General features: G+C 38.1%; 1 protein-coding gene and 1 long non-coding RNA gene across 3 annotated transcripts in view; one reads left to right on the forward strand and one right to left on the reverse strand.

Moving 5' to 3' along the window:
* The window catches only part of LOC309484253, a 288989-nt gene that overhangs the window by 136956 nt on the left and 124443 nt on the right, over positions 1-27590 (reverse strand). The gene's annotated exons all lie outside the window — the stretch shown is intronic.
* limd1a (LIM domains containing 1a) overlaps positions 1-27590 on the forward strand; it is a 43788-nt gene that overhangs the window by 5579 nt on the left and 10619 nt on the right. Inside the window, exons 2-5 of the mRNA XM_082150343.1 lie at positions 9415-9516; positions 22332-22399; positions 26440-26502; positions 27016-27146. Coding sequence (XP_082006469.1) covers positions 9415-9516; positions 22332-22399; positions 26440-26502; positions 27016-27146 — 364 coding nt within the window. The remainder of the gene's footprint in view (positions 1-9414; positions 9517-22331; positions 22400-26439; positions 26503-27015; positions 27147-27590) is intronic.

A 27590-nucleotide genomic window follows, 5' to 3' on the forward strand; every position in this document is an offset into this window, starting at 1 on the left:
CATTTACATGACGGGATTTGCAAGCGGAAAAACTAACGAGGAAACGGATCTGCATGTGCGAGAGGTTAAATAAAGCGTTGGTCAATTGCTCAGTCTATTTCAGTTCCTCAAAATAACAACGTGCCATCAATGCACCTGAACACAACTCGTTCTCAGACCAGCAGCCCATGGCCGCACAAATGGGAGCAATTGCATTTGATATTTAAACAACATGGCAGGATGTGAAAATGAAAACTGCGTCAGGCTGAAACTAGCAAAAAACACTTGCGTCGCGCCTGCTTGCGTATGATAGGGCCCCAAGTGTTATTGTGAATCATCTCTAATCAAAACGTTTTGAATTCACAAAAATCATTCATAAATCGAATCGATTCTCTGTCTACCCAAAGATTCACAGTTCTACTAAGTAGTGTAATATTATAGGTTCTTGCCATTGGACAGTGTATTGATGACCAAGCTCTTCTGTTTACATCCAAAAGGGACTGAAAGATGTTTCTGCTGGCACCTGTGTCCTGTTGATGTGTTCTGGATGCTGAGTTGGCATAATAATCCATGCTGGTGTTTATAGTCTCAGTCTGACAGCTGCTACACCGCAGGGATCTGTAAGGAATGTCTGGATTTTACAGGGTAGCTAAACAAGGACAAAGAGATGTTAATAAATTACAAGACTATAGTGAAGTCTACTGGTTTCGACACACAAATGGTTGGCGTCCCCACCGTCTGGAGTGGGTTACGCTTGGCCTCTCCCTGCCACTCAGTTTAGTTTGGGAAGAGACACTGGATGAGATTAGAGTCGGGGGTGGGGGGAGTCCCGCCTTGTGCACACACACACACACACCAGCAGCAGACACACATTCATGCTTTCTGCCCTGTGCTCTTTTGATGAAGGATTCCTTAATCTTCCTGTCGACTAGATGGCTTTATCTTAATTGTTGTCTAGGATTCTTGGCTTCCTGTCCCATAGCTCTTGAGTTCATGTCCTGCTCTCCTGAATGACTGTATCTGGGTCCGGAATTACTTAACCTCTCATTGGTGGAAAATGTGCCTGCTATCATTTTTTAAGCCCTATTCATGCGGTAATTGTTTCTCATGGGGATGTAAGATAATTTGAACATTTACAGTAGAGCTGCACATTTGATCGTTAAAAGATCGCAATCTCGATTCAAAGACCCACATGATTTCATTCCTAAATGACAATGATTCGGCTATGTCTATTAAACCTTTATAAAATCATTAGTTCAGATCTGCGTTGGCGCTGCCGCTGATCCAGAGAGAGCAGTTGTCAAGTCAAGTCAAGTCAAGTTTATTTGTATAGCGCTTTTCACAATACAGATTGTATCAAAGCAGCTTCACAGTATTCAATTAAAATAATACAACAAAGTTTGTTTCAAGAGGAATTTATTGATTGATAAAATTAAATTAAATATCCCCAAAATATCCCCAACTGAGCAAGCCAAAGGCAACAGTGGCAAGGAACCGAAAAACTCCATCAAGTGACCTAATGGTGTCCTAAAACTCCATCAGGTGACCTAATGGAGAAAAAAAAAAACCTTGGGAGAACCCAGGCTCAGTCGGGGGCCAGTTCTCCTCTGGCATTTATGAGCTAGAGGCCGGATTGTAGTTTGAACTGTAGGATTATATGAATGCCTGGCTGAAGAGATGCGACTTTAATCTAGTTTTAAACTGGGAGAGCGAGTCTGAGCAACGAACATTATCAGGAAGACTATTCCAGAGTTTTGGAGCCAAATGTGAAAATGCTCTCCCTCCTTTGGTGGTTCTGGATATCCTAGGTATGACCAAAAGCCTTGAATTTAGTGATCTTAAAGAGCGCGATGGATTATAGGGCGATAGAAGATCCGTTAAATAGACTGGAGCTAAGCCGTTTAGGGCTTTATGAGTCAGTAGCAATACCTTGTAATTAATACGGAACTTTATAGGTAACCAATGCAGTGATGATAAAATCGGTGTTATATGATCATATTTTCTTGATCTCGTAAGAACTCTAGCGGCGGCATTTTGGACTAACTGTAGCTTGTTTATTGAGGATGCAGGACAACCAGCTAATAAAGCATTACAGTAATCCAGTCTCGAGGTCATGAATGCATGAACTAACTTTTCTGCATCAGAAACTGATAGCATATTACGTAGCTTAGCAATGTTTCTAAGGTGGAAAAAGGCTGTTTTTGTAACATATGAAATATGATTTTCAAAAGACAGGTTGCAATCGAGTATAACACCCAGGTCTTTTACTGTAGAGGATAAAGTAACAGGACATCCTATGATGTTAAAGTTGTATTGTGAGAGGTTTTGTGGGCGGTTTTTTGAACCGATAAGTATTACCTCTGTCTTGTCTGGATTTAGTAAAAGAAAATTACGCGTCATCCAATCTTTTATATCTTTATTTGTCATGTTTAGTTGTCATGTTTAGGTATGAAACAGCTGCACTATCATTATTTCTGTGTTACATATATTCATATTATGACACAAGAACTGGGATAAAAGTTTAGCCTGTAGTTCAGATATAAACACTGATGTCAACGGAAGCGATTGAAATAGAGCAAATCATTTTGAAAGTAATTTGGCGCTTCAAATCATTACATCATTACACCACTTGACAAGAGACTTAAAATGTATGTCATTGAATCATTCATTCAAGATTCGTTTAAAAACAATGATTCATCTAGTAATGAAACAAGCAAAGTATTTATGAGGGTATTACTGAATCATTAATGTAAGATTCGTTTAAAAATGCTGATTCTACCAGTAAAAATGAAACAAGTGAAGTATTTATGAGTGATTCATTGAATCATTCATTCAAGATTCGTTTAAAAACTCTAATTCATCAAGCAATGAAACAAGTGAAGTATTTATGAGTGATTCATTGAATCATTAATCAAGTTTAGCTTAAAAACGCTGATTCATCCAGCAATGAAGCAAGTGAAGTATTTTATGAGTAAGTCATTGAATCATTAATTCAAGATTCGCTTAAAAATGCTGATTCATCCAGTAATGAAGCAAGTGAAGTATTTTATAAGTAATTGAATCATTCATTCAAGATTAGTTTAAAAACACTGATTCATCCAGTAAAGTCCAAAATGCCGCCGCTAGAGTTCTTACGAGATCAAGAAAATATGATCATATAACACCGATTTTATCATCACTGCATTGGTTACCTATAAAGTTCCGTATTAATTACAAGGTATTGCTACTGACTTATAAAGCCCTAAACGGCTTAGCTCCAGTCTATTTAACGGATCTTCTATCGCCCTATAATCCATCGCGCTCTTTGAGATCACTAAATTCAAGGCTTTTGGTCATACCTAGGATATCCAGAACCACCAAAGGAGGGAGAGCATTTTCACATTTGGCTCCAAAACTCTGGAATAGTCTTCCTGATACTGTTCGTTGCTCAGACTCGCTCTCCCAGTTTAAAACTAGATTAAAGTCGCATCTCTTCAGCCAGGCATTCATATAATCCTACAGTTCAAACTACAATCCGGCCTCTATCCAATGCCAGAGGAGAACTGGCCCCCGACTGAGCCTGGGTTCTCCCAAGGTTTTTTTTTTCTCCATTAAGGCACCTGATGGAGTTTTAGGACACCATTAGGTCACTTGATGGAGTTTTTCGGTTCCTTGCCACTGTTGCCTTTGGCTTGCTCAGTTGGGGATATTTTGGGGATATTTTGGGGATATTTAATTTAATTTTATCAATCAATAAATTCCTCTTGAAACAAACTTTGTTGTATTATTTTAATTTAATACTGTGAAGCTGCTTTGATGCAATCTGTATTGTGAAAAGCGCTATACAAATAAACTTGACTTGACTTGACTTAATGAAGCAAGTGAAGTATTTTATGAGTAAGTCATTGAATCATTAATTCAAGATTCGCTTAAAATGCTGATTCATCCAGTAATGAAGCAAGTGAAGTATTTTATGAGTAAGTCATTGAATCATTAATTCAAGATTCGCTTAAAAATGCTGATTCATCCAGTAATGAAGCAAGTGAAGTATTTTATGAGTAAGTCATTGAATCATTAATTCAAGATTCGCTTAAAAATGCTGATTCATCCAGTAATGAAGCAAGTGAAGTATTTTATGAGTAAGTCATTGAATCATTAATTCAAGATTCGCTTAAAAAGGCTGATTCATCCAGTAATGAAGCAAGTGAAGTATTTTATGAGTAAGTCATTGAATCATTAATTCAAGATTCGCTTAAAAATGCTGATTCATCCAGTAATGAAGCAAGTTAAGTATTTTATGAGTAAGTCATTGAATCATTAATTCAAGATTTGCTTAAAAATGCTGATTCATCCAGTAATGAAGCAAGTGAAGTATTTTATAAGTAATTGAATCATTCATTCAAGATTCGCTTAAAAACGCTGATTCATCCAGAAATGATGAAACAAGTGAAGTATTTAGGAGTGATTCATTGAATCATTAATTCAAATCGTTTAAAAAAAACGGGGGGGTTTCTCCCACCACCGATGTAAAGATTCCCAGCGGAATTACCCAATGTTTTTTTTGTTTTGTTTTTACAAACACCAAGTTTATGTGGTCATTTAATTGCCCGAATCCACATGTCTAATTCTACAAGAAGGGATCAATCCAAAAGTTGGTTTTGTAAATATTTTTTGACCACAGCCAAGCACCGTACAGTAATTGTTGCATTTCGCAGTAATGTGTACGCATTTTAAATATGGACTCTGTTATAACTGAAATGCTGGAAACTAGTAGTTTTTGAGAATAATATGATGTCACCACTGCACTACAGTGAGCAGGAGCTGTTAAGAATTTAAAGAGAAACGAGAACAAAATCACGGAAAGTTTTGAAACGGGCCATTATTGCAATATTTAAAACAAATATATTTATTATATACATTTACAGTATCTAAGTTGGAGGTTGCACAATACATAATTGTACTATTTGACAGAGAATTATTTAAACCATAGTGTGTCAATTTTCCCCGTTTTAATCAAATCAAATTGAATCAAATAATAAACGGGAAATTATTTTCCTATTATTAAATTAAACATGAATTTATTTATTGTGCAAGCAATAACAGACATTTTGTTTACAGCTGAGCTGACATTCATGTGACTGACCGCATGAGCCAGTTCAGTTTATTATGTGTTTATCATTGTCTGTTCCTTCGGTTCTTTATGTCTCATCGTTATGTGTCTGTTAGTACAGTTCGGGACGACTGCCAAAGCTCATTTTTATGTGGCATTTGGCACGTGTAAATTTAGGAGCCTGGCTATACTTACATTAATGTATTAATAAGCACATGTGGGCTTGTGAATAACAAAAACAGATTTAGTCTTTTATTTGTAGATGTAGTGCTGTAAACAAATGCCACTGGTGCTCATGGGAATCTGTTGGCCAATATATTACCGTGAATGGCATTGAATATGATTTACTTCAGTACATAGTGCCAATTGTAATCCGAAATGCACTTGTATTATTTATTTTCAAAATATTGCTCACATTGACTTGATCTACACAATTGCCATTTAGTTTCATATTGCATAAACAACGTGATATATAGGAAAGAATTAAAGAATTCCCACACTTTTGATGCCGTGATCATTGGGGATGAACACAATACAATACGATGCATCAACGCATTACACACAAATCAGCATATTTACGTCATTGATGAATGAAATGTAACATTCTCCAGTTGTACTGAATCCAGACTCGGTTTAAATGAATTACTTCAATTGCATCTTTCAATGAAAAGCCTTTTTGTGCAGCAGATGTGGCTCTGATTGTGTCTGTGCAGAAAGTCTGACTGAGCTTGTTGCGTTCGACCAGGTTTAGCTGAGTGGGCAGATCTGGTTAGCATGATGTTTGCTGAATACCAGATGACACAGAGGCTCTTTTGTGTGTTTCCAGCGCTGGCCCTCCCTCTTAGAGGAGACCTCTGTCTGTTTAACACTGTTATCTCAGCTCATGCTTGCTTAAATGTTCTCCCAGCACATGCCACGTAGACCAGCCTGAACCCACAGACATGGACAAAGACCCGGTTGTGTCCTCAGCTCACCTTCCCCACAGCCAGTCTTGTGATTTCACTTGAGCTGAACAGCTATCTTAAGCTCATCTTAATGTAATGTTCTCTGAAGGTCATAAAGGTCTGGTTGTTTACTAATTAGCTCTCACTTTACCATCTGATGTGTGTGTGTGCTAATGTGAACATAATGTGAAGTATACTGTTACACAGTTCTTGTGTGGTATTTCTTTTTAGTGCATTATTCACAGTGGCTTGCTTAGTTGGGGACATTTAATTTAATATTCAACAATATTATTGCTCTGCCTGCATTGACACCACTATATGTGACCCTGGATCACAAAACCAGTCACCAGTCGCACGGGTATATTTGTGGCAATAGCCAACAATACATTGTATGGGGAAAAATTATCAATTTTTCTTTTATGCCAAAAATCATTAGGATATGAAGTAAAGATCATGTTCCATGAAGATATTTAGTAAATTTCCTAATATCTCAAATTTATTTTTGTGAGTGAATGCAGCACAATCGTGAACATAAATGAACAACTTTAAAGGTGATTTTCTCAATGTTTCGGCCAAATATTGTCCTATCCTAACAAATCATACATCAATGGAAAGAATTTTTATTCAGCTTTCAGATGATGTATACAGCTTTCAAACTGACCCATAAGACTGGTTTTGTGGTCCAGGGTCACATATGAGAACTGAACTGAGCTGGACAATTACATCACGGTTTTCTCCAGAGCGACTATATATATATATGAACTAAATTAATAACTTTTCTACAACAAAAATGAACCATCACTGAACTTACTTAAGCTAAACTACAACACTATTTTCTTCTAGAAACAAACTTTGCATTATTTTCCTGTTATCTCTGTAAAGCTGCTTTGAAACAATCTGTATTGTAAAAAGCGCTATATAAATAAAGGTGACTTGACTACTACTAATCTTCAGTGCACAATGTATATTAGTTTTTATCATGCTTTAAAAAGGGGGGTCTGTGGCCGGAAACAGGACTTAGCAAAAGGAAATCCCTATCCACAATATGGCTGTTTGTCATTAGTGTTGTATAGTAACGAATGCGAAAACCAAATAAATTTGGAATTATATATACAAAAGTAAAAAATAAAGTGAACGAACCTAGTTGCAAAGCCAGTTACTGACCTGTCAGATAGTTTACTAGTGAAAAATAAATTAATGTAATTATTGCAGCTAAACTATAATTTCATTTGGACTCACAGTTTCTCATGATCTTTCTCATGAACCTTTTGATCTAAAAGCTTATGAGCCCCTATCATACACCCGGCGCAATGCAGCGCCAAGCGCGACGCAAGTGTTTTTTGCTAGTTGTCAGCCTGACGCAGTTATCATTTTCACGTCCTGCGCCACGTTGTTTAAATAGCAAATGCATTTGCGCCCATTTGTTCCCCCATGGGCTGCTGGTCTGAGAACGAGTGTGTGTTCTGGAGCATTATTGGACCGTTGCTGTTTTGCGGAACTGAAATAGACTGAGCCATTAACCAACTGAAACCTGGTCTAAAGTCAATGGCGCAATATTTTTTTTGGTTATTTAAAGAGCGCATTAGTAATGTGAGCCTATAGACGGGTCCAACACTCGCATACACTGCTTATTACACACAAATATGGCATGGCATGGCAAATATTTAAAATAAAAGGATTATAATGTAAAAGATTATTATTGTGTACATAAAGATATGGTTTAATCAAAACAATTAAATTCCGTCATGTAAAGAGCAAATCCTCCATGGCACGAGTGCAACTGGCATTTAAAGGGAATGGGAGATGAGACTCTGGTTGGTTTAACGCACGTAAATCCCAAAACACACCCATTACTCAACTCTTTTAGACCATGCGCCGCAAGCGCCGACCATTTTTCCCGTCGTTAAATTAGCAAAAGTGGATTCGGACACGTCATAAATTAACTTGTGCCCTGTGCTTTAGACCATGTGCTTAGATCCTTAAAATAGGGCCCTATATGTTTAAAATAATTTTCCGGTCTAGGAAAATCTTGATCTTCACCCTGATCCTCACCATTTATTCAAATGTTAATGAAAAAGATTTTGTAAGCATATTGTGTTGTTGTGCTTGTAGTCGATTGTTTTATTTGTAATAATAACGCAATGAAACATGCCAAACTGTGCTGACACCATTTTTTGTTCAGGCAAGAGAGAACCAACCACATATTAATAATGAATTATGTTGTAGTCAATGTATGCTTTTTCCTGTCAGCTTTTTGTTTTTCTATGCATTTTTTTTGCATAGTAAAGTAAAACCTGTAGCTGTAGTTTGTCTTTTTTGCCAAATAATTTTGTCAGATAAGTAGCTTCACCAAGTTAAGCCTTTTGTTCTTCCCTCATATTAAATATATTTATTGTACTTACATTTTGATGGTTTAATCGAACTTGTAGGGTCAGTAAAAACAAATATCCTCTCCGGACAGCACTTTTGCCCACTACTGTATATCAAAAATGTTGGGAGAATAAGTTTTCCGTGGATTATCGCAAATTGTTTAGTTTGAAGAAAACACGAAAATATAAAAGTTGTGGTTTAATTTTGGTAACACTTTAGTTTAGGGTACAATTCTCACTATTAACTAGTTACTTATTAGCATACACATTACTAGGATATTGGCTGTTTATTAGTACTTATAAAGCACATATTAATGCCTTATTCTGCATGACCATTAATCATGCATGACCACGAAAAAGTCGTAGTTAATATTTAGTTAATAGAGAGAATCTGACCCTAAAGTGTGACCTTAATTTTTGTTAATTCAATTGAGTTGATTAGTTTGGCCTCAACTGCGTTTAGATGGGTTTTCTGTGATCGATATCTGCCAGTAGTACTTAGTGCACAAGCTTTATGTTGCACCTCAAATGACAAGGACATTTATATTAATGCTAATATTGCTAAGCAAATCCCCAAATAATGGCGCAAATACCAGTAAATTGACGAGCGGAAACCTTATTAAATCACTTTTCATGAGTCATTTAAAGTCTCTCCTCCCATAAATGTTGCGTCTGAAAGGGAAACTCCTGCAAATGCATACGGAATAATATCAGCCACAAAAATGACCCTGTCCAAGCCTTTTCAGCGCTTATTTTTCACTGCGTGTCTTTAGTAAATACTGACAGTCGTTTTTTAATGCCAAAAGAGGGTTTGTGTTGGACCTACCTGTGTATATCTGGCTCTGTGTCTGCACACGAACTAACATTGACTGTCCAGTCAGAAGAAACATTATTGTGCTAGTGTCACAAGACAGCGTTGCTCCCTCTGTCACTCTTCTACTGAGTTCTTCTTACTTATTTTAAATTTTCATTGATGACATGGAATATAGACTGAAACTGAAAGTGTGTGTTGTGTTTTCTTGCTGTTTTGCAGGCAGTTGTGTGAAGTGCAGCCAGGCTGTGTATGGAGCCGGTCAGGCGTGTCAGGCGATGGGAAGCCTGTATCATGACGGCTGCTTCACCTGTAGCGCGTGCAGTGAGTATCTCACACACACCCATCTCACACACGAGCACTTGTATCCTCAGTGTGTGTATGTCGTGTACGGGATCAGTTTGGGATCAGGAGATTTTAATGGTTTTAAAAGAAGTCTCTTCTGCTCACCGAGGCTGCATCTATTTGATTTAAAATACAACCACAAAAAAAAAAAAACCAGTAATATTTTGTGCAATATTATTACAATTTTAAATAACTGTTTTCTATTTGAATATATTTAAAAATGTGATTTATTCCTGTGATCAAAGCTGAATTGTCAGCATCATTACTCCAGTCTTCAGAGTCACATGATCCTTCAGAAATCATTCTAATATGATGAGTTGATGCTCAAGAAACATTTCTGATTATAATCAGTGTTGGAAACAGTTGTATACAATTTTTTTTCAGAATTCTTTGATAAATAGAAAGTGCAAAAGAACAGCATTTATCTGAACTTTTTTTCTTTGTTTTTTGGAAAGAAATGAAAGAAATTAATACTTTTATTCTGCAAGGATGCATTAAATTGGTCAAAAGTGTCAGTAAAGACATTTATAATGTTACAAAAGATTCTTTTCCAAATAAATGCTGTTCTTTAAAAGCTGGAAATTCATCTTTGATCACAGGAATAAATTACATTTTAAAATATGTTCAAATAGAAAACAGTTATTTTAAATTGTAATAATATTTCACAATATTACTGTTGTTTTTTTGTTGTTGTTTTTTTATCAAATAAATGCAGCCTTGGTGAGCTTAAGAGACTTATTTTAAAAGCATTAAAAATCTTACTGATCCCAAACTTTTGAACGGCAGTGAGTGTGTGTGTGTTCAGATCATATATGCTGACAGGAAACAGAGTTGAGTCTGAGTGAACTAAACTAAACAGAACTTGCGCTCAGTGATAAACCTTCATTCCATGCATTCATCCAGTCTCGTTTCCTCACACTTTATTTAGCTCTGCTCGGGCCCCTGGGAATGGGAGCTATTTGAAGGAAAATGAGCATTCCTGAGCTTCTCCTCTGCGTGACTGCCTTTGACCCACAGCGGCGCTCTCTTTAGTTCTCAGTGTGTGTCCAGATTCTCGTTATGAGTGTAGTAAACATGTCCGCGTGTATCTCCACCTGTTTACACGGATTACGAGACTAAAGATAGTGAGAATTCGAGTGCATAGTTGCGCAGGAGAGAGTATGCGAGCGACGGCTCGGATGAGCGGATGGAGGAATGCCGGTTCTGTTATGTCAGCTGGAGTCAGAGAGGGAACGAGAGAAACAGGTGTTTATCTCTTAGGTCAGAGCGCAGTTCGTAAATGAAGACCCGAATGCTTGGCTCATGCATTGCTAGTTCATTATACCACTCTATGTACACATGCCTCAGAAGCATTGAAATAGAAGTTAGCTTCAGATGTGTGTAATGTGAAAACCAGATGTGTTATTCAGATCGCTCGCTATTAACATGTCAACAAACTCGCTCGTTACTGAATAGGGATGGGCGGTATGGATATCTCTGTATTTTTTGGTTAAATGGTGGCATACGATATATCAGCCCCGATATGTAGCGATATTTTTTGGTGATTTTTGTGATCAAAATGACTGATTTTGGTATTGACTGATTCCAAAATATGCAAAATAAACACAAATCTTGTTTATTTTGGTATCTTACTAAAAAAGGCTAGTCCAGTGGTGTACTATCTAGCTTTAATAACATGATCACTTAGAGTGGGAAATATGACCAAAATCTTACAAGTAAACCACAGCAATAAGAAATTGCCTAATATAAGTTAAAAGTTCTCTAGTAATTAAGTAATCAATTTAACAGTCAGTAATAAACTTAGAACTAATAAACAAATGACAACAGGACAAATAAATACAACATAAAGATACAGATACAAACAGTGCTTTAAGTTTAAGTAGCTACTGTTTGTTGTTTGATAGCAGCCCGTGTATATTAGGTTGCTTTTCACTTTTTTTGCGGTGAAATGACGAATTATGAAGGATCTCAAAAAAACAAAAAGCAACATTTTGTTAATTGTGCCTTTTATTCAGCGAACGCGGACTTGTGGAAAACTGGAGGGACTGGTATATATCTCGGTATTTTCTACGTTTTTCTACTTGGATTAAAAAAATCTGTATTTAGTTATTTATTTTATTTTTGATTTCACATCCAGCCCAATGTTGTCCTACAAACAATGTTCATATTGAAGGCTATGAAAACAAAGAGAAGAAAAAAACTGTTGGTGGTTGAGGAGAGATCCCCTGATATGTACAGCACTTTGGGTGTACAGTAGTACATATGAAAGCACTGGATAAATGCCTCATTCATTCATTCTTTCGAATGCCATTAATGGAACAGAGTTTGTTTTACGGAGAGATGCTCTAATCTCTTGTCCATTGCACTGCAATGAATAAAATAAAATGAATAAAAGTGGCTAAGTCGCGCAGGTGGAGGAGTAATGATTTCTGCTAGTCAATCATTTCAAGATTGTAATTAATGTCAGATTATTATAGTCCATTTAAATGGACAACAGAAAGCTGTTTTTTTTAATACTTCCGTATACATGCAGTTCATTCAGTCAGAGCTTTCTACACACTGTAATTTCTCAGAGATGCTGCTGTAAAGAACATGGCCTCTGAGGGATACTTCACTATTTTTGATCCCCGTTGTTTTGCTTTATTTGATGTGTTTGTAAGCATAGTTGGTTACAATGCTTTTGGGAAATGCACCCCTGAACGACTGTTTTAAAATACGTAGTTACTGTTTCACTTCCATGACAGTCAGGCGTCAGAAACAGAAAGTTGCACAGCGTTGCTTTGTGTACCGGATTAACCAGGTAATTCCAACGCTATCTCACGACCAATTCGTACGAGTGAGTAAAAGGTGGCTAATTCGTACGATTTGTCTAAACCCCAGTGATGGGTAGGTTTAGGGGCGGAGTCAGGGGTAGGTCATTTGTACATATTCATACGAATTAGCCGCCTCGTAAAATTCGTACGAATTGCCGTGAGATTGGGTTGGTATTTCTGCTTTTCTGTAAGCACCATCTACTGTCAGAGAGTGAATTAGCATTTTCATTCAGCCCATCTGCGCAATTGGTCTGAACAGACAAACTGTCTGCGAAAAGTTTTGAGTTTTCATGCGGAACATTTGTGTTGGTGTGAACAGGCCTTTAATCCCGCATTATTATATGGCTATTTGTCAAATAAATAGATGCTGTATTTTCCAGGAAATAAAGTTGCAACTGGCTATAAGGCGTACTGGGTCAAAAAATGTATGTTGAGTGTACAAAAAACTCACAGCATGTTTCAAATGATAAAATCGCAACTTTTATATTTCGGAAACACCAAAGTGAAAATATTTGGTTGTAATTTGGCCGTAATTTTTGTTCACTGTAGCCATGAGACAGTATAGACACTGTTTAAATGATTTATTCTACAGTGATTAGGCTAGACATCTGCTGTGTGTCCTAGTTTTATGGTGTAACTTTGTATAATTTATTCCAAATTAGAGTTAACAGTTCAGATTTTTATGCTGGGCATTCAGTTGGATCAAACCTCTAACAGTTGTACACTTAAACTGATCTCTCAGTAATATCCTCTAGCAGAACTCATGCTGTGTTTAGATCAGAGAGACTCGCTTAGGAATAGCATCATAGACTACACAAACGGCCCATATAAGGGAAAGTGAGAAGGGAAACAGTGCAAAGCCCCCATAATACTTAAAATCTCAACAGGCCAAGAAGAAATTCTTCTTTTTTGGACATACTTCATGGACCTCAGAAAAGCTGTACAGGAAGTGACATGGGCTGATGCACCAACTAGTGCCAGGGACGACATGCTCTTAAAGTACAATGGAAAAAAAATGGGTGTAGGATTAAGGTAATTTGAATCCCTCCCATGTAGATCAGATGAGTCTTTGTATGTCTTTACTATGGTTGGGTATCAATTGAATTTTACAATTCCGATTCTGCTTTTACAATTCCGATACTTATTGATTCCTAATTTCGATTCCAAAAAAATAAATAAAAATAAAATAAAAAACTTAGATGTCATTCACATTTATTCTAAGTCTTATTGCAAAACATTTCACTGTAGCTGAATACCATGAACAAAAATCAACAGGGTAAAAAAATCAACACGCTAATACTTACACAAGGAACTTTTGCCTGTGGTTTAAAAATACCATAGAAAAAACAAATAGCCTAACTAATATACATTTCAAGCTTTATTAAAGACAAGTAAACACTCAGTAATTAAAAAAAGAACAAATAAACAAATTAGCAGTTGGACAAATAGATACAACTGAGCAAAGATACGATTGAAGTAAACAGTGTTTTAAGATTTTCAAGTATTCAGGTACAGAAACTGTAATCAAATGTAAAATAACACTGCACTTTTAAAATAAAATATACATTACAAATATAGTTACAAAAGTTATTCAGTCAACAGCGAGTTAATTTCCTCTTTGTCTTTTGTTGTTTGATAAATGTTATTATAGAGACGGCAGCAGGTTTATTAGGCTGCTGTCACTTTAAGAGTGGCACGGATCCAATATACTGTTACACGTGCAGTTTCTTTCCCAACTGTTTATGTTCACTTAACACAAAACCGACTGTGTTTACGAGGATATTTTGACCTATTTTTGTGTGTATTTGTCAGTTCAAGTGCAAAAAGACATGGAAGACAACTCAGTTCAGTATTGTGCACTTTTTAGTATGAGACGCACGCATTTAGATTTCTCTTATAGATTTATTGTGCTTTTTACAGCCCGTTCTCATCCCAAGGCGTCATATATTGACGCTTTTGACATTTCGTCTACATCGAACGCACATGGCACCCTTTAGCGTCAATATGAGACGCAGATAGAAATGGGCCAGAAGGCGCCTCCTAGCGGTCTAACCCTATCCCTACACTACACCTAAACCTACCCATAACCGAACAAAGCTCTGTGCGTCTCATATTGACGCTAAAGGGTGCCATGTGCGTTCGATGTAGACGAAATGTCAAAAGCGTCAGTATTATGACGCCCAAGGATGAGAATGCGTTGGCTTTTTAATATGACTTGAATTCATTCAAGTGCAAGAAGACTCACCCGCTGTTTTTGTGCAGCGTACACATTCAAAGCGCATGCGCAGAAACCCGGTCATGAGTCTTCTTCCACTTTAACGTTTTAAAATCACATTAAAACATATTTTTCTGTGCAGCATGTGAGTCTTCTTGCACTTGAATGGCTTAAAATGTACACAAAGAAATCGATAAGAGAAATTGAAATGCGTGCATCTTATCGAATCCCTGGTTTTTGGAATAATGGAACCAGTTCTCGAGACCCAACCCTAGTCTTTACTAAACAGAAGCTCTCAGAGAGAGAGACCCAATAATTTACTGACTCTGTTCAACACTACTACAATACTACAAAATTCTTTGTCTCTTGTGGACAATCAAGGCTTGCTTTCTTGAACTCAATTTGGCTTGTTGTGTGGGTTCTGTGTGAAGTCCTGGTGTTTGGCAGTGGTTTGTGTGAAGGGACAGGCTACTCATTGTTCTGGAGCTGTTAGGAGGGCAGCTTTATTCGTGACCCAGTGCTAACGCTCTCAGTCTCAGACCCATCAGGGATTCCCTGACATTTAAGTGCTGTACAGACTACAGAGCAGAAATTGGATGGCTTGGTAATCCTGTATCCTCTAACGTATTTAAAGATATAGGCTAGATATTGGCCTCAAAAAGATGTCATTGCATTAGATAACAAAAATAACAAAGCAATGCCATTGGCACACAAATATTGCTTGATCTAGACCTGAGCTATTTTTGGTGACCTAAAGTCGAATAGTTAGTCTTAAAGGGATTCTCCACTTTTTTTGGAAATAGGCTCATTTTACAGCTCCCCCAGAGTTAAACAGTTGAGTCTTACCGTTTTCGAATCCATTCAGCCGATCTCCGGGTCTGGCGGTACCACTTTTAGCATAGCTTAGCATAGATCATTGAATCGGACAGGACCATTAGCATCTCTCTCAAAAAAATGACCAAAGAGTTTCGATATTTTTCCTATTTAAAACTTGACTCTTCTGTAGTTACATCGTGTACTAAGACCGACGGAAAATGAAAAGTTGCGATTTTCTAGGCTGAGATGGCTAGGAACTATACTCTCATTCCTGCGTAATAATCAAGAAACTTTGCTGCCGTACCATCAGTCCAGCAGGCGTAATGATATGACGCAGCGCCTGAAAATAGTCCCCAGCTCGGTAACTTCCAACGTGACCGGGACTAAGTTTGTCTAACCTATTAGACCTATTTTCAGGCGCTGCGTCATTTCATTACGCCTGATGCACTCAATGATCTATGCTAAGCTATGCTAAAAGTGGTACCGCCAGACCCGGAGTTCGGCTGAATGGATCCGAAAACGGTAAGACTCAACGGTTTAACTCTGGGGGAGTTGTAAAATGAGCCTATTTCCAAAAAAAGTGGAGTATCCCTTTAAAGCAGGGGTTCTCAAACTTTTTGAGTGTGTGGACCACTATTTGTAATCAAGAATTTTCGCGGACCACCTCATAATACACATAATAAAATATGTCTACACACAGTCCTACCTGAATTAATCTGCACCTCTAAATAGGCTTACTAGCACTAAAACTATAACTGGTCATCACATCACAGGCTTGTTAAAGGAAAGTTTACTGCACACAACGGCTGCCACATATTTAATTTATTTATTTAGGCTACTCAAGCGCCCAGGGCATAATCAGGTTCATTTGAACAACAGGCTTATTTCCATAGCAATGTAGTATGAAATCTATACAGTAATAAGAACACTGGAATATAGTCAACATTTCAAAACCTTTGGCGATTTTAGGGGATTATTATTATTAATCTTCAGAGTTTTACAAGTCCTCAAAAAGTTTGTCCACTTAACAGCACATCTGCAAAACATTTCAGAAACGCGAGATCAAGAAACTAACTGGAAATTAAATAATAACAGGCCTTATTCATTCCATTTATAAACATTTCGTTTCATATAAACTGCCTATGCCTAACTGTGCGTTCACACACCGGACGCGAATAGCGCGTCAAATTCAAAAAGGGATTATGTGAAATTCGCGCCTGCCGCGTCTAGTGATACGCTTGACCACTTTGTATCAATTCGCGCGTCAAGAGCTAAATTGACGCGCGTAAAAACAAAAGTTTGAAGCGAAATTTCATCCGTTGTGAACGCACCATTAAAGGCTATGCGTGTGATGTGATAATGAGAACATATTTGCCTCTGCCCTTTTCTCTTCAGAGAACCTGTTGCTATCCACCGAACCAATGTTGTGGTTCTAACGGCACTGAACTTGAATGTCACGGCCGAACACCACTAGGCTATTTTAGTAATCACACAATAACTTGACAATTTAATTAAAATGTTATATCAATATAGGCCTACATATTCTTTTTACTTTTCTTTTTTTATGGGAATTTCCTGGTAAAATGAAGGTAAAAAAAAATATTTTTTTATATTTTATTTAGCCTTTCCACGGACCACCTGCAGTACCCTCACGGACCACTAGTGGTCCGCGGACCACAGTTTGAGAATGGCTGTTTTAAAGGGATAGTTCACCCAAAACTCACACTCATATCATTCCAATCCTGTTTGACTTTATTTCTTCTACAGAACACAAATACACTGCTCAAAAAAATTAAAGGAACACTTTGAAAACACATCAGATCTCAATGGAGAAAAATGTCATGCTGGATATCTATACTAATATGGACTGGGTAATGTGTTATGAACGAAAGGATGCCACATCGTTTGATGGAAATGAAAATGATCAACCTACAGAGGATTGAATTCAAAGACACCCCGGAAATCTAAGTGAAAAAATGATGTAGCAGGCTTGTCAATTTTGCTGAAATTTCATTGCAGCAACTCAAAATGGTACTCAGTAGTTTGTATGGCCCCCACGTGCTTGTATGCATGCCTGACAACGTCGGGGCATACTCCTAATGAGACGACGGATGGTGTCCTGGGGTATTTCCTCCCAGATCTGGACCAGCGCATCACTGAGCTCCTGGACAGTCTGAGGTGCAACCAGGTGATGTCAGATGGACCAAAACACAATGTCCCAGAGGTGTTCTATTGGATGTAGGTCAGGTGAGCGTGGTGGCCCTTCAATGGTATCATTCCTTCATCCTCCAGGAACTGCCTGCATGCTCTCGCCACATGAGGCCGGGCATTGTTGTGCACCAGGAGGAACCCAGGACCCACTGCACCAGCATAGGGTCTGACAATGGATCCAAGGATTTCATCCCGATACCTAATGGCAGTCAGGGTGCCATTGTCTAGCCTGCAGAGGTCTATGCATCCCTCCATGGATATGCCTCCCCAGACCATCACTGACCCACCACCAAACCGGTCATGCTGAACAATGTTACAGGCAGCATAACATTCTCCACGGCTTCTCCAGACCCTTTCCTGTCTGTCACGTGCTCAGGGTGAACCTGCTCTCATTTGTGAAAACCACAGGGCACCAGTGGCGGACCTGCCAATTCTGGTGTTCAATGGGAAATGCCAATCGAGCTCCCTGGTGCTGGGCAGTGAGCACGGGGCCCACTAGAGGACGTCGGGCCCTCAGGCCACCCTCATGAAGTCTGTTTCTGATTGTTTGGTCAGAGACATTCACACCAGTGGCCTGCTGGAGGTCATTTTGTAGGGCTCTGGCAGTGCTCATCATGTTCCTCCTCGCACAAAGGAGCAGATACCGGTCCTGCTGATGGGTTAAGGACCTTCTACGGCCCTGTCCAGCTCTCCTAGAGTAGCTGTCTGTCTTCCTGGAATCTCCTCCATGCTCTTGAGACTGTGCTGGGAGACACAGCAAACCTTCTGGCAATGGCACGTATTGATGAGCCATCCTGAAGGAGCTGGACTGCCTGCGCAACCTCTGTAGGGTCCAGGTATCGCCTCATGCTACCAGTAGTGACACTGACCCTAGCCAAATGCAAAACTGGTGAAAAACAGTCCGAAAAGATGAGTAGGGAAAACAATTTCAGTGGCCTCCACCTGTAAAACCATTCCTGTTTTGGGGGTTGTCTCACTGTTGCCCATCTAGTGGACCTGCTGTTAATGTCATTAACACTAAAGCAGCTGAAACTGATTACCAACCCCCTCTGTTACTTAACTGACCAGATCAATATCCCAGGAGTTTAACTGACTTGATGATATTCTCTGATTAAAAAGTGTTCCCTTTATTTTTTTGAGCAGTGTATATTTTGAAAAACGTCAAGGTCCAAACAACATTGGACCCCATTGAGTTTCATTGTACGGACAAAAAAAAGAGAGACATTTTTCGAAATGTTTTCTTTTGTGATCCACAAAAGAAAGGAAACCGTACAGGTTTGGAACAGACAGCTCGACAGAACGCAATAAAAAGGAACAGATCACGGGGATCATTTAATCCTAATTTTTTGTAACTCAAAATGTCTTAAAAACACAAGGTCCAGTTATCACCATGTCTCTTAGCATGTTTGTAAAGACGTTTACCTTTGTATTGAATTTGTAGGGAATGTTTCACACTCACTTAATGTCATTAAAGAGGTAATTTGCTTAAAGCACTCAGTGCTGTATGTATGTACCAAATCAAATAGAAATGGATAACTGAATTACATAACAAATCAAATAACGAATCCCAGTCTGAACTGCTAACATTTGGTGAACATCATCTAGATGCATAACTAAAACTCTTTAGGTAGAAAATGATCCACATGCTTATCTTTCAGTAAAATATGACCATTAATTACTCGGGTGTCCTCCCATGAGGAAGACCCCATGTGACGAGTTTCACCGATCTATCATCATCCTCATTTTCACATTTCTTTTAGAAGAGACATTGCTGAATTTTTGTCTGGAGAATAATGTTTACCTCCATTCAGAAAGCAGTTTCTGTGTGCAGTCGTAAATCTGTCCTCACATTCCTATCAATTCTCTAAAGTCCTCATTCATTAGCTGCCATTGTAAAAAATACAAAATAAATCTCGATGACCTTCAGTGAATATGTGTAAGGGATAATGTAGAGCGAGGCGGTTGTTATAGCGAATACAACCCCGACAGTCTTGAATCAGCCTGAAGGAGTTGTATTCGCTCTACATTATCCCGCTTATTACATGGCTACCTACCAAATAAATCAATAATTGGACACAAAATATTGTGTTTTTGTGTTTATTGATTTAAAAACGATTGTATTGCTTCCGCTAAAGAAAATAGTCCGTTCCGTCTCTACGCTTAGAATCCTGCATCCATAGCAACGCTCTGTTTTTCATGGCAACGGTGTGTTATCCTTAGCAGCGTCTGTTATCAAGAAATAACAGACCGCATTCTACATTAGAATTCAACCAAGCCATGAAATAAAAGTGTATAATAGTTTTCAGAACATGTTAACTACCATGGTAACTATAAAATCTACTACTAGCTTATAGCTTTTTTTGTGGATATCTGATTTTGCCCTAGTCACCGTAAGCCTCAAAAATCCTTGTGTGTGTGTGTGTGTATGTGTATGTGTATGTGTATGTGTATGTGTGTGTGTGTGTGTGTGTGTGTGTGTGTGTGTGTGTGTGTGTGTGTGTGTGTGTGTGTGTGTGTGTGTGTGTGTGTGTGTGTGTGTGTGTGTGTGTAAAAACGTTCCGCATATTTACACTCATCTCCCTGGAGAAAGTAAAGCCCAGTCCTGTGGTTCGCATCTTCCCAGCATTCCCTGTGATTGACGTCTGTTTCATCTGGCAACAGACTGATCTCTGTCTGTGAGCTTTTCACCCAGACAAATGTCTTCTCATTTTCTCACATACTGCTGATTTTTTATTTATTTAGCATAGATGCATTAACTTAATCAAAAATAACAGTTTAACATTTATAATGTTTTAAAAAATAATGTTTTCAACATTAATGGTAACACTTCACAATAAGGTTCATTAGTTAACATTAGTTAACTACCTTAGTTCCCATTAACTAAGAATGAACAATACTTCTTCATTAATCTTAGTTAATATTAATTTCAACATTTACTAATACGTTATTAAAATCAAAGGTTGTATTTGTTAACATTAGTTAATGCACTGTGAACTAACATGAAGAAACAATGATCCACCGGATTTTAATTAACTAATATTAACAAAGATTAATAAATACTGTAACAAATGTATTGTTAGTTCATGTTCGTTAATACATTAATGTTAAGTAATGAACATTATTGTAAAGTGTTACCTCATTAATAATAATCAGAAATGTTCTTTGAGCATCAAATTATTTTTGAAGGATCATGTGACACTGAAGACTGGAGTAATGATGCTGAAAATTCAGCTTTAATCACAGGAATAAATTACTTATATATATATATATATGTATGAAGAGATCAGATGCAAGTTAAGTAATTTCACTTAAATGACAATTAATAGGTCATTTGCATTGCCATTTAAGTGAAGTTATTGAACTTAAACATACGAGCTTGATAAAAATGGTCATTCTAGAAGAAAATTTCAGATGGCACTTAGAGGCTTTTGCATCTGAACTCTTCATTCATATATATATATTAAATTGAAAACAGTTATTTGAAATTGTAATAATGTTTCACTGTATTTTAACCTTATTTTTTATCAAATAAATACAGCCTTGCCTTGGTTTGCAAAAGAGACTTCTTTCAAAAACATTTAAAAAGTCTTACGGACCCAAACTTTTGAATGGTAGTGTACGTCTCAGCAGTCAAAACCGTTTCACGTGGCGACGTGACCCGTGTGTCGATGTGTCTGTGGAAAAACATGAGCCGTGATCGTTTCAGCATTAAAGTAAACATTCATGATGCCAGCAGACTCATTCACAGGCTGAAGTGATCTCAGCGAGCGTCTTGTTTAGCTTGACTGTGTTGTGTTCCACTGTAACATGAATGCTTGGGCTTATAAGGGTTAATGGCCTGAACCCCCCTCTGCAGAAAATGTGAGGAATGTTCCCCTTTCCTGTGGGACGGGGTCTGTCTGAATGGGAAGGGTTTGTCTGTCTGTCTGTTGAGGTAAAAAGCCAAAAACAGTCCAGATTGGGACAGTGAGTCCTCGGCACGGGCTGGAAAACAGCAGCGAGTTTCTGAGCAACATACATGTGCTGACACTTTCTTAATGTGTTTACTGTGGGTGTTCATTGGATTCATTAAAACCTTTCCCACATGTACTTCGAGTTTAGCCACTGGTTTACTTTGTTAAACATGTATCAGATTCAGTTATAACATTGTTAGGTATTTATTTAACAAGGTTTATGCTGAAGCGAGAATAATTAAGATTGTGAGTGTGTTTAAAATGTGCAGTATTGTGTGATTATGCTTAAGATGAAAGCATGTTAGGTCATGTGATTGCCTTATGTCCTTTTATTGGGAAAAGGTAATAAACAGTTTAAAGAAAATCCTGTCAACGCCATTACCCCAGGTTATAGTCAACTAAATCTAAAATAAAAAAACATTTAGTTTAAGCTTAAAGTCATTTTTATTTATTTTTTTATTTTTTTTATTTAACATTATATACTAAATATACAGTATGTACTAAATAACTAAAGATAAAACTAAAGTATAAAGTAATAAAAAGTATAAAGACACATTAAATAACAACAAAATTTACAAAACTTTAACTAAAATGAAAATAAAAAAATAAAAAAACTAATTCCAAATACTAAAAAAGAACTGAAATAGTATCTCAGTAATAAAATACATCTGCATTACCCTGATGTCACCTTGCATATAACTGCAAAGACATTTTGTTGTTTAAAAAAAAAAAAAAAATGTACAGATGAATTGGTGGTAAAATGTGTTTGTTGTGTGTTCTGTGCAGGTCGGAAGCTCCGGGGAAAAGCCTTTTACTACGTCTGTGGGAAAGTCTTTTGTGAAGAGGACTTCCTGGTATGCTGTCTTCCCCTCTTCCTTCTTATGAAGTGCACATGTCTTGAGACGTGGTCATAGTTATGTCAGAAGAATGTGTCTAAAGTATGTCTTTTAAAGACATTATTTTATTTCATATTTGCAATGTCTCTGGGCATCCACGACTAAAGGCCCTTTCACACCGGATGCGTAACGAAAAAGCGAAACGAAAAAGCGAATAGTTCGTGTGCGAATAGTTCGCATCAAAACCATTCACATCAGCCGCGACGCGAATTTGCGACGTCTGTGACGTTCAGAGAGCTTCAACATTCCCAAACTGTCACGCGAATCCCGCCGACAGCTGAGAAAACATGGACACTTCATCATCATCATCATCATCATCATCATCATCATCATCATCATCATCATCATCCAGTCATAGTCATAGCATCCAGTGAAGACGAGCTTTTCATTTTATTTAAAATAAAGAAAAGAAGGTTTTGGGTGCACCCAATCTTACAGAACAGAGAGTCTGAAGGGGAGTATGCTTATGTGCACAGTTTTTTTTTTTTTTTTTTTTTTTTTGCGTCTTCAACTAAACACAGTGCGTTTTGTAATGTAACTACACATTACATGTTACACACGAAGTAAGTAAGTTAAAAATCATTCGACTAGAAACTGTAGATATCACACAAAGAATGTATAGTATACTAAAAGCAGCCCTAAATAGTCTACATTTTGTTACGTGTTCAAAGTAAACACGGTCTCGGTCTCTATCTTTGACGATAATAGTGTTAGCTTTGTATCCCAAATGTAGTTTGGCCTGCTAGCCTACACAGCACAGGACTATATGACTAAAACTATCACACAACAAACTCACAGTCAAGATAACCGAGTTGGTTGGCAATGCTACGCCACACATTGTCTTTCAAATCGTTGTCCTTGTAGTATGTGATTGGCTGAAGCCTATTCTGTCGCCGCAAAAGAAAAAGAAAAATCGACATCGAAGCGAATAAAATAAAAGTCGTTTTTTCGCCGCTGCGCATTCGCGTTCGGTGTGGAAGCACTCATTACACAAACAGCTGATCGAAAAATAAAACCATCGCGCGAATGATTCGTGCGTCAAAATCGCGTCCAGTGTGAAAGGGCCTTAAAGGCCAATTTATACTTCTGCGTCGGGTGCGCGTAGAAGGTACTGCGTAGCATATGCATTGACGTGTACCATACGTCGTACCCTTCGCCGTACCCTGACGCGCACCTCCTCAAAAATGTAACTACGCGTCGCGGCGACGCGGACCGCAAGATCTGTGATTGGTCGGCTGGATAGCATCGCGTTTCCTCCTACCCATTTCCGGAATGATCTTCTGCACTCTGCATCGCCCGCCCGCCCGCCATTTTTAAATTCCGAAGATCAGTGAAGAGCCATGGAAATAGACCAAGTGACCGAGAGATTGCTTGAAGAAGTGCGGAAATACAGCCATCTGTATGACTCCTTCAGTCGCCATTGCTCGTAGAAACCTAAACTCAAAACAGCCGCGAGGAATGTAAACACAGTGGAACATTAAAACCCACCCGCGCCAACTAGCGTTTCGGCGGTGTAACTGCAGAGCAACACAGACATTCGCAGAAGTATAAATGCTCACGACGGCGTCGCCTACGTGCGTAGCCTACGACGTACACTACGGCGTACACTCGACGCAGAAGGGTTATCTAAATGATTGGGGGAATCCTGAAATCTCAAAAGCTGCTGGCCGAACTCACATTTAAATAATATAATTTAAATCAGCAACAAAATCTGACATGAACTGTCCTTTAAATGTTGTTTCTTATATTCAAATATAAAAGCTTATTTTTCAGGCTAAAAACCACAAGAAATTTTAATAAATAAATAAAAATGAGAGCACGTCTCAAAACACTGACTGTTTCTATAGCAACCTGAGCAACAGTGATGTCATGACTTTACCAATCGATGATTGGCTCTATTGTTCATTACCAATCGATGTTTGGCTCTATTGACTTATTCCTCCATATTGTACTTTGCCCTTTTTCACATTCATAAGTCATATGAGGGTAGGCCTGTCACGGTAACACATTTTGCTGGACGATAAATTGTCCAAGAAATGATTGCGATAAACGATAATATTGTCGTTCGAGACCATTTTCATCTAATATAATGATAATGGCATAATAATGCAGGTACACCTTTTCAAAGATCTATAAACTTTTATTTCTTAAGAATATTAAACATTGAAAACGGAAAACATTTTAAATATCCACAAAAAAAATTAACAAAACAACCAAAAAAAAAAATTCACTTGAATAAATACCCAAAACAATAAATAAAATGGATGTAAACAAAATTGCACTTCAAAAAATATTAAACATTAGGCTCAGACATAAATAGTGATGCATTCCATAACAGGCAAAACTGCCGGTTAGGACCTTTGTAAACTAATAAAAAAGCCTCAACAGGCCATATCACACCATTTTGCACTGTCCTCCTGTTACTTTGTCGACTAAACGCCCGAGTGATTATGTACTGTCGGGAAGACGGAGACGCGCTTTATTGCGTGTATATGCTACGCACTGAAAATACTTGGTTAGGATTAGGGGTGAGGAGTGCGTGCGTATTACACGCCATAAAGTGCGTATCATATGCACGCAAAAACTATTTTTGGCGTATAAATGGCACGAGAAATAACATTCGTGGTATAGATACGCATTTTCATGAGATCGGGCTCCCTCCAACTCACAACTAGCATCTCGTCTCTCTCCCGGCAGTCGCCGCAAGCAGTCCCGCCGGCGAAATTTTTTTTGCAGGGTGGTAGCGGAAGACTCATTAATATTCATTAGGGAAGTCATCCCTGATTGGTCTGATGACCTACCCCTAACCCCGCCCCTAAACCTACCCGTCACTGGGGTCTATGTGATGACCTACCCCAACCCCGCCCCTAAACCTACCCGTCACTGGGGTTAAGACCAATCAGGGATGACTTCCCTAAAGAATATTAATGAGTCTTCCGCAACCACCCTGCAAAAAAAAAATGTGCGTCCCGCCGGCACTTTCCCATACAAAGACCATGTGACTGACAAGCGCCGCGGCGCCGCCTCCCCACACAAAGACCATGCAACTGACAAGAGGGTTCACTCCTCCTATAAGCTAAGGAACCGAGAGTGGTCATCCAGTCTCTTTGGTAGAGAGAGAGAGAGAGACGAGGAAAACAAACAAGCATGCAAATGGAATTATCGCGGCCGGAAAAATTATCGAGCTCATTTTTTTTTTATCGTGCGATTAATTGATTTATTGACTATCGCGACAGGCCTATATGAGGGCCATGTCTTTGTATTTTGAAGGTTTTTGGTAACACCCAAGGCCATTGAGTGTAGCGAGGTGGTTAAAGGGTTAGTTCACCCAAAAATGAAAATTTTGTCATCATTTACTCACCCTTATGTTGTTCCAAACTTTTATGAGTTTCTTTCCTCTGTTGAACACGAAAGAAGGTATTTTAAGAATGTGGGTAACCACAGTTGATGGCATCCATTGACTTCCATAGTATTTTCTTCCTACTATGGAAATCAATGTTTTACGTCAACTGTTTGATAACCAACATTCTTTAAAATATCTTCTTTTGTGTTCAGCAGAAGAAAGAAACTCATACAGGTTTGGAACAACACAATGGTTAGTAAATGATGACCAAATCTTAATTTTTTTGGGTGAGCTATCCCTTTAAGTATGCTAGATATGTGTAAGTATAGTGTAGCTGGTTGAAAATAAAATGTACTGCTACAATTTCTTTTGCTGTGCAATAAATCTGCTTTTTTTAAAACATCAAGCTCTTATGGCTGCTTAAAAAAGCAAACCTCCTCAGGTTGAATCAGAGATGTTTCTCTTTTGGTCCGTTCAAATAGAGGTGAAACTTCATTCCAGACTCTAAAAATGCAGTTTGTGTTATTGAAGGTTCTTATTAGAGGAATGATTATGTCTGAGCTGTTAATGTTGTGTGGGTTAGAGAAAATGAAGTGACTGAAAGGAATGAGTCAGTTGAAAAGCTCACCTCTGTCCTCACTCTTTTCTCTAATAGTACTCTGGGTTCCAGCAGTCTGCCGACAAATGCAACGTGTGCGGACATTTAATCATGGACATGGTGAGTGTGATGTACCGCCACACCCTGCGTTACTCACAATATCACTGGAGCCTGAAGGAACTGGTTGAGTTTAAGTTGCTACACTGTTCCTTACATTGATTTGGATAGATGTAATGGTCCCACTTTATATAAGTTGTCCTCACCTACTATGTAGTCAAAAGAATTCATTGTTTGATACAATGTACTTATTGTGTTCATGTTGTATTGCAAACACATTTGCTGCTATTGAGGTGTGATGTTATTGCGGTCAGGGACAGGTTTTGTGGTATGCTTAGGTTTAAGATTTAATTGCATGCAAGTATTTTTTAAATACAAGTACCATGTAAAAACATGTATTTGACACATTAAGTGTCAAATGATTCATTTAAATGTTAGTGCATAGTTGTTAAAGGCACTTAATTTTTAGTGGGTCAGATGTAACTTTCATTAAGTCTTACAGTCATATTAACATGAGAAAAGGCATATCACACATATCAGTTGTGTAGCTGTTGTGAACATGTTGTTCCTCCACAGATCCTGCAGGCGCTGGGAAAGTCTTACCACCCAGGCTGCTTCCGCTGTGCCATCTGTAATGAGAGTTTGGATGGAGTGCCTTTCACTGTGGACACAGAGAATAAGATCTACTGTGTGAAGGACTACCACAGGTGGGTTTTTAATCATATATTTAAGTGTTTATTCAATGAGCGTTTCGTCAGACTGAGTTCTTTCTAAAGGATTAGTTCACTTCACAAATAAAAATTCCTGATAATTTACTCACCCCCACGTCATCCAAGATGTTCATGTCTTTCTTTCTTCAGTCGAAAAGAAATGAAGAAAACATTCCAGGATTTTTCTCCATATAGAGAACTTCAATGGGATCTGATTGGCTATCTGAACATGAGTCAGCTATATACTGAAGGTAGAACAGGTTAACTGAAAGATTGAACTTGGTTTTCAGGACAAGAGCAAGTCATTATGTTCATGTTCAAGGCAAGGCAAGGCAAGGCAAGTTTATTTATATAGCACATTTCATATGCTATGCCAATTCAAAGTGCTTTACATAGAAGGGAATAAAAATAATCACAAAAGAAAATTAAAACGGTTCTTCA

This window comes from Leuciscus leuciscus (genome assembly GCF_965113295.1).
Source record: "Leuciscus leuciscus genome assembly, chromosome: 20".
Classification (NCBI taxonomy): domain Eukaryota; kingdom Metazoa; phylum Chordata; class Actinopteri; order Cypriniformes; family Leuciscidae; genus Leuciscus; species Leuciscus leuciscus.